The sequence below is a fragment of the Sphaeramia orbicularis genome, chromosome 4 (genome assembly GCF_902148855.1).
Source record: "Sphaeramia orbicularis chromosome 4, fSphaOr1.1, whole genome shotgun sequence".
Lineage (NCBI taxonomy): Eukaryota > Metazoa > Chordata > Actinopteri > Kurtiformes > Apogonidae > Sphaeramia > Sphaeramia orbicularis.
The window spans coordinates 38,084,682-38,096,705 of NC_043960.1; the positions used below are offsets into that span (position 1 = coordinate 38,084,682).

The window sequence follows — 12,024 nt, forward strand, 5'->3', positions numbered from 1 at the left end:
TCACTTTGTTTAGATTGGGGGCAACATGTGAGAAAAGGTTTCTGATTAGTTTCACCTTTTAAAAGCCTCAATCCTCAGAGTAAAATCACTGACCGGTAGGAATCACCTTCTCGGTTTCCTCTACTCAAAGTGCTGCTCGAGATGTTGCCCTTGATTGTCAGCGTGGGCTCTCAGATGCTGTTTGCTTCACAAACCGCTCCTGTGTCATGGCTACAATAGGCATGCTCTTAAAATAACTTATGTTCAAGCCTTCGAGGTGTGTTGCAGGGTTTTGCAGTACACAGGCAGAACAGTTCTTCCGGTGATCATGGCTGTAGTGTTGATGAGGTGTACATGTGAAGGCTTGTTCGGTTTGCACCAAGGTTAATGAGCAGCATGGGTTAACTTAACATGGTTACATATTTCATCTCTCTTCATCTCTGTCTCATCAAAATAAACTCAGAAATTCACGTGTGTCCCTGGATGTAAAACAATCAGGATTGTTTTTTCTTTTTTTTTTTTCTTTTTCACCTTCATAACTGAAAGGCTCATATTCTATTTGTGATTTTCATTCTTAACGTCACCAAGACACATTTTACAAAAAGTCATAATGGCACAAGAGACTATGTCAGTGTAAACCAAACACTGGATCCACCTTCATATGGTCAGTTCACCACATTCGTTGAAGCATTCAAGCAGCCATGACCACTTTAACCCATAAAGACCCAGTGCTACTTTTGTGGCAGTTCCCAAAATGTATTTTTCTCTATATTTAACTTTTCTTAAGGGATTTATCACCATTTATTATAATAGTGTAGTCTGTATTTTGTGTTTTTTTCAGTAAAAATCAGGTATTTTCCTATATTTAATTTACTGATCATGTCATAAGAGTGTGAACGTGTGAGTGAATGAATAATGGATCCATTGTACGTGCTTTGAGTATGCGTTGATAGAAAAGTGTTATATAAATCGAATCCATTATTATTATTATTATTATTATTATTATTATTATTATTATTTATTTATTTATTTAAATAAAGCTCAGATTAAAATTGAGGGTTATTATATCAGAAACAGAGAAAACTGAAGAAAAAGTGACTTTTTCACTGAAGATATCAATAACTGAAGTGTCTCCATCCACTGTCATTTATCAAACTCCACTGGTTTTACTGCTGAATTAACGTTGTAGAAGATGATGGTGTTTTCACATTCACTACGGAACCTCTGAATGTCCAAATGGGTCATATGTGGTGACCATGAAAAGATGACAAACTGCATTTTACCTGCATTATTGCAACATGTTGATAGGTTTAGTGGTTCAGAATTTATTCAACATTTTAGATCAGTAGTTGCTTTTGGTTGCCAGTGGCTGTTTGGGTCTTTATGGGTTAATAACTCCAATTTTCTTTTAGATATTTGCCTCTACACCAGTTCATTAGAGGAAACAGGATAAAAAAAAATAACACTGGAGCTTCCCTGGCTATGAAAACTTTTCAGTGTTCAGCAGGATATTCAATAAAAGTCACATGCTTCTAGAAAACCATGTTAAAAAATGAAATCTACCTCTGTTGTACTGGACTGCAGATAGAAATCTCAAGGTCAGACATTTCAAAACCTGAGGAAATCAAGTGGTCATGGCTAAATTCTACTTGAGGTACATGAAGAAATATGCTGTTTGTATCATTTAAGTGAACATATCCATAAAACTTTCCTGGGTAAATACATCTCTTTTTTCCAGTGGTTCTTCATAAGAACATATACTGTCTGGTAAACACGTCATGCTGTAGCTCTGTTTGTCCTGTCGCAGCCACTCATACACTCATTTTCGAATAAAGAAATCTTACTTCTGCACCTTACAAATCTGATCTAATGGGACAAGAAAGGATGTTCTTTTCTCGATGAGGCTATTGTTAATGCAGGCATCACTGGTTTCTCAAAAAAGGCAGCTTAGATGAACTGGCCATTTGTGATTGTTAGAAAGAAAAGCTGCTGCAGGGTTACATTTATGAGATTTATGTGCATATGAACAAATCCATTCTCTACATTTCCTGTGATATGTCAGATGAGTTAAGTAAATGCATGTGTGTGTATGGATGTTCGGTTCTTACTACTGCTTGAAATCATGCTTTTAAACTGTCCAACAATCTAGAAGCATCAATGCAAACAAAATGAGGCCTCTGGTCTGTATGTGTGTGTGTGATGTGTGTGTGCGTAAATGTGTGAGGCAGTCTGGTGTGACAAAGCAGCAAACCTTGACCCTGACCCTGGAGTTCCGTTAGAGGAAACAACTACAAACACATAGACACATGCCTGAATACTGTTCCCACACTCGGACCATCTCTAAAAGCATCGTCCAGTGACATTTCAGTGGATCTTATAGTCATCTCTGTCCATAACGAGTAAACCCCGCAGCAGTGTTCTCCTCAGACCTGTATTACACAAACAGTAAGACCTTTCTTTTGTTACGCTCTCAGACAACACTTCTCTGTCCAGTCCAGTCATCATTAAGGCTGACGGACACTCTGAACATTGTCTGTATTTAGGTTTGATCGTTTCCGTCTGGGCCTGAGTAGCTACAGTACAGATTACACCCCCCAGCACTGACAGCGCCTCAGTGGTGCTGGATTGGAGTACAGGCCTGCACACCCGATAGCTCAGCAGCACCAGAGATAAGAGACCAACATACTTTCTGGATCGTCAAAGGCAGCGGTGGGGAATTAAGGCAGTTGTCCCCTCAAGATTTTATTCCGATTTGTGCCATCAACAGTTTGTACAACTCTCAGCCTGCTTAAAAATCTTTGTCTTTTGTTGCTTGTTCGTGTAGTTATCCATTTAGCCACTTTGCTGCACAAACAGGCCATGGTGATGTAAAAACCCCACGGCCAATCAGGATTAACACTATTTTGGTGGTATGACGACCATAGGAGGGCCTCTCCTCGGCCTCCACATCAGAACCTGGGCATCATTAGCATTGGGTCTCCCCGTGGCGTTAGGAGGGATTGACTCCATGCGGGTCAGCACCCGTGGCTGGTCCTGGTGCACCCGGCCCACCAGTCTGGCCCTGGAGCCCAGAGGCAGGGTCGGGTCCACCACGATGTCAACCCTCATCCTCCACTTGATGGTGTGGAGGAGAATCTTTTCCTTGGACGTGGTGTTGAGCGCCACCAGCCAGGTGGTGAAACTCTGGTCTCTTTTGATGTTAGTCAGTAAGGGGGTGTTGGATTCACTGACCGGCACGGCCCAGGTGACACTGGGGTAAAAATTGTCATTCATGCTAACTATGAAGCGAGATGGCTTGGAGGTAGGGCCGACTATAGTGACAGTCTCTGTTGTGTTTCCATACCAGGGGTAACTGACGCCATCGGAGTCACTGATGGCCCTCACCAGGCCTTCTCGTAGCTGAGGCAGCTCCCAGCTCGACCTAGGAGGAGACACACAGCATGAGACCATAAAACATCAAGAGGACATTCTAGATAACTGCATGACATTCATTTATTTTCCTTCATCCAGTCCCATTTACAAGACCAAACGCCACAAAGGTGTCATGAACAAGCGCTGTCTGCGTGATAATAGCCTGATGTAAGTTACTCTGCTGAGCTGTAGACCTCAAAACCATCTCAAAACCTACCACTGAGTCATAAATTGACATAGTCTTTATATTGACAAAAATGAGCAATGAAGTTTATTTTGAGTCAAAATTGCAAACATCTTCCTACTCTCATAAATACTCAGTGGAGCACAAATGATGTGTCTCCCCAGCTAATGTACTCTCGCAAATGCAATATTTCAGTAACACTGGCAAAATGCCTGATGTTTTATGTAAAATAGATTTTTAAAAAAAACAAAAACTTAACATTTCTGGCTCCTGGTTGGCAGTGGGAGAGCTAAATGAGTGACAGAGGGACACTTCATTTTTAATGCTATCGTAATTAGCTGAAAATCAGTATAAAATTAAGAGTGCTGTACACGATAATTTAACATCCAACACTGCCAATCAGCTATTCTTGTCTTCAAGCAATTTTGAAGAAAAATTTGTTAATTTGTTCCTGTATCTCAAAGCCAACAATTAGAAAGTGTTCCCTTGGACTCTGGGGAATTAAGGATACTGTATGTCACTGAGGAAATAAGCTGGATGTTGCAAAAAGGAGCATAACTGATGATGATCATTTAATCTATAGAAATAGAAATCACAGCAGACTTTTTGTTTGCTTAATTTGTGTGGTTAGTGTACTTTGCTGTAGTTGCCAATATTTCCTTTTGTTTACAAGTGAACTACAGGAGGGAATGGTTAAGAAATTCACTCAAACTCTTCTCCTGGCACAAGCTTGAACTGAAAGCACAATAGTCTGTAAATGGTATCTAGTGGTTCAGTGTGTCAGCAAAGCGGATTATCATCATCTCTTTGTTGTGCCCAGCAGTTTGTGTCATCTGGTGCCCCCCTTCCCTCTATTTGTTGTACTTTCATGACCAATCTGAGGACACCACACCCCAAACCCCCAGCCTCTCACCCCCACTCCCACCCACTCCCTAAACCCATCAGCATTTAACACCCCCTCACATATGCCTTCCAGATACTATGTGTGTTGTGTTAGGGGGTGTGGGGGAGGACATGTCTCCGTGGGCACAATTTGAGTGCGAGAGCAGCAACTGTTGTTTAGCTCCTCTAATAGCAGCTTTTCTATTTAGGTGCCAAAGTCACAGGAACAAAATCTGTCGGTGGGCGTTTGAATGAAGGAGGCTGACAAGCACAGTTAACCTGCTGCGTGCACAAATGCTCCTCTTTCCAACACTGTGTGATTTACAGGCATGAACGCGTTATCTGAAGTGCACGAAACCTGCACGCCGGCTATTACGCACGCACATATTCTGCATCTAAGAGAGCACGTCATAGTGTTATTGGGGACGCAGGTGACAGAGGTGCGAACTCACATGCCGACGTCTCCATAGCTGTTGTAAAATTCCATCTGGGTGCACGCCTGGATCCAACCCACCACCCATGTCTCATTGCGCGGAATAGGGGGCATGACAACCCGCGCTGACGCTTTGAAATAAGGCGTCTTGTACCGGAGCACTATAGGCGAGTTCTCCTCTATGATAGTGGGGCAGTGGTCTATGGTGGCGGACAGGTCGTACACTACGATGTTCTCCCGTTTGATGCGGGTCTTGTTGCAGGCTATGCTCTGGATGCACCCCATGGCTGTGCAGGTGAAGGTGATGGTCAGCAGCAGCCAACTGAACTGGACGGGCCTGGGGAGCAGCACTGCTGTCTGGGACTTGACCAGGATCAACACTACGAGGCCGTGCATCAGATGAAACTGTAAGGCAAAGGTGGGTGCTACCACACTGTACAGGCCCGAATCAGAACTCAAAAGAAGCTTTCTTCAGAGGGATCACATGAGGATGAGGCTGCCCTGGTGATGCCAGCCTCCAGCGGGCACCCGCCCTGCTGAAGAGGTGAGCGCGACACCAGCAGCTGCTGCAGGTGCACTGGTCTGGGGCTGACCCCGAGCTCTGACCCCTCCAAAACAAACAAACAAACAAAAGAAAAGAAAAAAACAAACAAACAACCGCACCGCCCAGGTTAATAAAGTCCCACAGACATGTTTCCCAGACGTCAGATTGGATCCTGTCTCCTCAGACCGTGCAGACAGTCCTCTCCCTCCTGCCCTCTCCTCCAGGATCCGACACCAGGCTCAAACCCACGATCCTGCGCGTAGCCTTTAAACCTCTTCTTTCTTGCCCGTGCTGTCATGTCACAAGAGGCGTCGGGGGACAGGTGGACGCCAGGGCGCCGGCAGGGGGACCCGGTGGTCGGGCGGCGGTGCTTGTTGATGCGGCACTGAACATGAGATGCTGCTGCTGCTGCTGCTGCTGCTGCTGCCGAGAACCTGAGCGGCGGCGTTCCAGTCTGTGAGCTGAACCGTCATGCCTGTCGACTCAAAGGGAGGGAACCCCGGTGAAGCTGACAAAACCCGGGATTCCGAGCGTCGGTGAATCAGGCATCTGGAGAGAGAGAGAAAAAAGCTTCCTCTTGGAGGGTGAGACGACACACACGGGTTGTTCACGATCAAGACGAAGGATGAGAACGACCTGCAATACGCCGACTGTAAACATATGCGGTGAAGTGATGAAAGGATGGCACTAGTGCTGCAAAAACCACACAAACAGCATCATAGTAACCTCGTAGGGCTCCGTGCGTCGCGCGCCATCCTCATTCGATGAGAGCTGCATGGCTGTGTGTCGCTGTTCAGCCCCGGTGGTGCTGAAGATGCTGAATGGACCAATGAACGGCGGAGGCAGATCGGAGGCGTAGGAGTGCCCGCGTCTGCACAGTAGTGGCTTCGCGACCTCCTTCCTCCATGTTGGAATAATGCCTTCTAATCACCCAAACACAAAGCAGATAAGCCCCCAGTTGGTCATTGTTTTAATGCGTCTGCCAGATAAGATGCAACAGGTAGGCCAGTTCCTGATAAAAACAAACATCTCCTTGTGGTTTTGTATCCTAAACGTCCCCTCTAGGGTCTGTTACTAATAGGCCTATCTGTAAATAACACACTTTTTGTAATTAATGGGCTTAAGTGCCTCTAAGTGACTGGAGAGCTGGTGATGGCAGTCAGCTGCCGAGAGGATTATGACACACTGAAAAATAAAACGGACATAATCTCCATCATACACTGTTAATACCACTATTACATATCAGGTGATACAACATCTGCCTTCTCTAGGTGATGGAGGTTACAAGAGCCAGCGGTGGGATGTAACCAAGTACCTTAAAGTATAACTTTAAAGTGTACAACGCTCGGAATCAAATGGGTTTTTCAGATAAAGTGTACCTGGGTGTCCGTATGTAATCATTGTACCTGATCAGAGGTAATTACTGATGTGTATAAACAGGAAGAAAAAAGAGGAATGTGTCTGAAAACAAAATTATTAAAACTTTATGGGAAACAGTGTATATGTATATATGTACATGTTATGCTTTTTTATATTTCCACTACATTGCAGAGAGATTGTACTTTTTACTCTGTTTCATTTTTCTGACAGTTATCAATAAAATGTCGATTTTACACAACAAATAGTGTGATAAGCTTTTAAAAAACAATACACAAAAGATTAAACCAGTGATGCCTGTGTGAGTATGTGTGCCGTCTGGTTCACACTTCAGATATCAATGAGTTGTTAAAGCTCCAATAAGCAGACATTTACCTCCAAATGTCTTACTTTATTTTATCCAAAAATTTAGATAAGATTTGTCTATCAAATTTTTAATTTGTTTCCCTATTAGTCATCTCATCAGTTTTCAGATTTATTAGGTGTCACTTAATGTAAAACTAGACATAAACTTGCCAAACTAACACCAATCCAAACCAAAGTCAAACTGGGACCTTTTAGTCAATACTTTACATTGAGCTCATGTGTCTGACATTTTTACTTTAGAAATTGATCTAAATACTAATTCATTTTTGTCAACAGCATTTTTATAGTTGGAATCATAGACTTTTTGTTTATCATGAACTGCTTTAACCTATAATGTTTGTGTAGGGAATGTAGTTTCCCAGTGAGTCTTCTAAAATGACACAAATCTCCAGGTGCTCATACCCCCTTATTTCTATAGTCAGTGACCCAGGGTGATAATTGATCTATTAATGTCAAAAACAACCTAAACAACAATTAACATAATATGTCATAATGTAATAAATGTCCAATTTCTTTCTTTCTTTCTTTCTTTCTTTCTTTCTTTCTTTCTTCTTTCTTTCTTTCTTTCTTTCTTTCTTTCTTTCTTTCTTTCTTTCCCCTAAATAAAGTTAATCTGTATCTATAATAACATCAAAAGTAACATTTATTTATAAAATATAGACAAATATGCAAGTATGTAATTATTATTGATAATATCCTCTTTTTTCCTGTCTTTAAATGTGAAAAATAGGACAAATGGCCGAAATATAAATTAAGATACATTTTAGGTACTGGAAATAATGACTGAATGAATTGACTAGGGGGGAAAGCAAGCTAAAAATTATGAGCTAGCCGTGATAAATAAGTGAATGGTGGTATATGGTGGTAATAATATGTGGGTTTATAAATGCTTTGTCATCAACATTACTTATGATATAAGGGAAAAGAAAGGGAAAAAAAGTTCTTTACTCTAATCAAATACATACATCACTTATTTGGAAGTTTTGCTTTGATTCGCTTAAAAAATCTTTAAATCCTACAATTAAGAATGAAACTTTAACTTTAATCCGGAACTGTAGTTATTTTATCGCCGTCATATGGGAACTTTTATTGTGAAAGTCACCACTGCTGCAACACATCCGGGTGAGAGGTCAGTTCAAGCTGCTGAATCACAAACAGGAGGAAAATAATAACATACTGTAAATTAAATATGTCACGATTATAAACGGTGGAAATCGAGTCGCAATATTTTCAGAAAGGTCAAAATGGTACGTATCTAATATTTTATATCAATATATAATCACCGCAAAGTGTCAGAGCTGATGGTTTCACATGGACTGAGCTAAGCTAAAGCTAATGCTAAATGTTGTAACCACGTTACTGTATATTTGAGACACGTAACAGATTTGTACTTTATCTCACTATTGTGAACTCTAATTACAGATACAATGTGATATGTTGGTTGTCATTTTTTAATCATAATGGAAATAACCATCTATAATAACTTAACCCATAAAGACCCATTGTGACTTTGTGTGGTAGTTCCCAAATTATTTTTTTTCCCCTATTTAACCTTTCTTAAATCATTTATCCCCATTTATTATAATATTATCCTTTGTATTTTGCAAATTTTCAGTAAAAATCCAGTATTTTCTTATATATAATTCACTGATCATGTAGATGTTCATAAGAGCTCAGCTTAAAGTTTAAGGTTATAATTTAAAAAACAAAGAAAACTGAAGAAAAATAGACTTTATCAGCAAAGATATAAATGCTTGAAAATAAACAAGTGTCTCCATCCACTGTCATTGATCAAGCTCCATGGGTTTTACTGGTGAATCAACGTTATAGAAGATGACTATGTTTTCATGTTCACTACGGAGCCTCTGAACGTCCAAATGGGTCATATCTGATGAACATGAAAAGACGACAAACTGTATTTTACACCAATTATTTACATGTATAGATAGGATTAGTGGGTCAACAGGTATTAAAGAGTTTATGTCAGTAGATGCTTTTGGTCAACGGTGGATGTTTGGGTCTTTATGGGTTTAAAACAAATATATGTGTAACTGTGTACAGATATTGTAACCTGACTTATTACCATAATAACGATTATCTTTCAGTCCTAACTATTTTCATTTCCTGCTATTCCTTACATTATAAATATAAATTATGTTTCGTATAACATGGACTTAAATGTAATTGTTTTCTGTCAGGTCCCTACAGACTTTAAAGCCCTGATCCAGAGGTTTTATCACCTTCAGTCAGAGCGACTGGAGACATATCGGCTCTTTGAAGAGTAAGTCCAGAGCAGCTGATGAAGGCTCACTCTGCTGCTGTCAGTGCACACAACTACACATACCCACAGTGTTCTTTTCCAGTCATTTTTCCTCCTGTCGACAGGAATCAGTCTCCTCGATTCCAGAATCATAACCAGAGAAATCTGAGTAATTGGGTGCACTGACTTCTGCTCATGTCTTCATTCATGGTTTGGTTGTTTTGACTGCCTTCCAGAGGACATGAGGCCTACTTGAGGACAGGCCCGCAGTATGACTTTGACCACTACAGGCAGCTGGTCCATGAGATAACGCAGGCTTTCTGCGGCATCTCCAATGAAGTGCTGCAGATCAAGGAGAAGCTGCACCGTGACTTTGACCGGCCAGACCTCTCAGAGCACATTGAAAAACTGCAGAGCAAGGAGAAGGAGAAGCTTGAACTGGTAGGAAGCTTTGTTTGTGTACATGCGTGTGTTTTAAATAACATCAGAGCTAGAAAATGAGGGAGGGATGAATGAACAACTTCCAAGTTTCACAATAGAAATGTCTATTGTTAGTATGATTTAACATTATTTTTACAGTCTTATGTTACAACCACATACCTGACAACAAAGAAAGCAAATCGACTAGTAAACAATTTGGAAATAGTTCATTGTTTTTTTTTATTTATGTAACCATTAACCAGGAAAGTGTCATTGAGATTCAAAATCCCATTTTTGCAAGAGCATTATGGCCAAGATAAGCAGTAGCACAATTACCTAGGGTACAGATAGCAGCCACACATACATCATATGAAAAACAAGGCAAGTATAAAATGACATGCGCAAATAGAGTCATTAAAGTATGGAAAATCAATTAAACAAAACCTCTGTAACCAGATGTTTCTGCCTCTGTGGCATTTACAATCTTAGAAGTGTCCAGTGAGACCAGTTCCTGAAGTTTCCATTCATTTTGTAACTGATTCTTTGTAAAAGGGGTAGCGTATTTAAAGGCCCTTTACCCAGTTCAGGACAGACCTTCCATTTTGGTATTTGTAAAATTACTGTAATTTTAGCATTTATTATTGTATTTGCCAGTTACTAAGACAAAAGTTAACATTTTTCTGCAAACTATTTTGTGACATTACAAAAACCCATTATAGATAACCATTTCAGCACCACAAAGGACTGTCTTTGTCCTTCACATTTGTTTGTGTTTGTTTGTGAATTTTTTTCAATTATCTGTTTTCTCTGTTGGAAAATTATTTTAACAACTGTATTAAATTGAACCTTATACACAGAGTATTTTTTTTTTTTTTACCCTTAATAGTTTCACTACTTGACCACAAGAGGGCAGTGTTCTAATGCAAAAACGGTGTAAAGTCTTGAATGTCTTAGGGTCAAATAAATAGCATTACCCTGCAAAACTTAAGTCAGGTTATTATTAACACTGGTGAGTGACCAGTGTATGTACAGAATGCATCATAAATAGACTACTTTAGGTTTAGTTTTGGGCAGCTGAATTACAGATGATTTCCAGAGCTTTTCAAGTCTCCATTGAAGTCAGTGACCTGAAAGCTGCCGTCTGTCTCTGACTTTAAATGTTATGACTTTGGTGCGCCTCACATTTTTTAACTGTCCACATTTTCACCATCTGGTGCATAGTGTTAATGCGCTCCTCTTTTGTATTAGGTTTTACACTCTTTTATAATATTAACTCAGTGTCCTCTCTGCCAGTAATGTTATAAAGCTTCTATTATCTCAGAATCCATCCTGTCTCTTCTCCATCCTCCGCTGATGAATGGTTTGCATAAATCTTATCTGATGTGCCTTCTCTGCAGACAGCCAAGCTGCAGCTGGCCAGGCAGCGGGCCCAGGATCACCCAGAGGACGAGGATTGTCAAGAAAAGATTCAGGAGATCAAGCACGAGTAAGAGCAGCTATTACCACCCCTCCTTTTACTGCGTTAGCTCCCCACTGACCCATTCGCTCACTCACTATCAAGCTGCTGTCGGCTGCAGAACAGCTCAGGGGGATGTATGCTTCCTGATCTACAGAAGAGCCTTTTGAACCTCTGTGATTTAACTTGTCTGATACTGTGTCAAAAAATGTTTGCAAATCTTGTTAAAGAACTGCAAATCCAGTTTGGTGGTTTCCAGATAAATGTGTGCATTAATGTTGTCTTCCTGTCCAGCATCATCAAGAACAAAGAAACTCTGAGTGAGATCATGCAGGACTTTAAGTACGACTCCGAGGAGTCTGATTGACAGGTGCCTCTCAGGAGGCCTGAACCCACCCTCTCACATCACCAGACAGAAAGGCTGACAGATCGACTCAGTACTGCTGCAACTTCCAGCCTGGAGTCTTCAGCTGCACCTATTGATCCCCCTTTGGCTCCGCCCTCTTCACTGCTGCAGTCTTATTCCACCCAGGGGGTTTCCACCTTCTCACAGTGTGTGTGTGTTTCTATCTATAGTCATGTGTTTGTGTAAATGCATGGCTCAGCAAAAACTATGTTGTGTAAATAAGTAAATAATTCTGAGAAGCCACTTACTTGATACCTTGCTTTTTTTTTTTTTAATAAAAAGACATTTTCCAAAGTAAGTTTTGCT

At 40.8% G+C, this 12,024-nt stretch overlaps 2 protein-coding genes across 2 annotated transcripts; one reads left to right on the forward strand and one right to left on the reverse strand.

Moving 5' to 3' along the window:
* Window positions 1-1,657: 1,657 nt before the first annotated feature.
* Window positions 1,658-6,565, reverse strand: fam78bb (family with sequence similarity 78 member Bb). The gene is made up of 2 exons (XM_030132147.1): window positions 4,909-6,565; window positions 1,658-3,400 (listed from the first exon to the last, which is right to left on the reverse strand). The coding sequence occupies exons 1-2, from the start codon at window positions 5,283-5,285 to the stop codon at window positions 2,878-2,880; spliced, it is 900 nt and encodes a 299-aa protein (XP_029988007.1). The 5' UTR covers window positions 5,286-6,565; the 3' UTR covers window positions 1,658-2,877.
* Window positions 6,566-8,268: 1,703 nt separating this feature from the next.
* On the forward strand, window positions 8,269-12,016 carry rex1bd (required for excision 1-B domain containing). The gene is made up of 5 exons (XM_030132148.1): window positions 8,269-8,423; window positions 9,375-9,457; window positions 9,673-9,877; window positions 11,254-11,342; window positions 11,607-12,016. The coding sequence occupies exons 1-5, from the start codon at window positions 8,421-8,423 to the stop codon at window positions 11,677-11,679; spliced, it is 453 nt and encodes a 150-aa protein (XP_029988008.1). The 5' UTR covers window positions 8,269-8,420; the 3' UTR covers window positions 11,680-12,016.
* The last annotated feature ends 8 nt before the right edge of the window (window positions 12,017-12,024 follow it).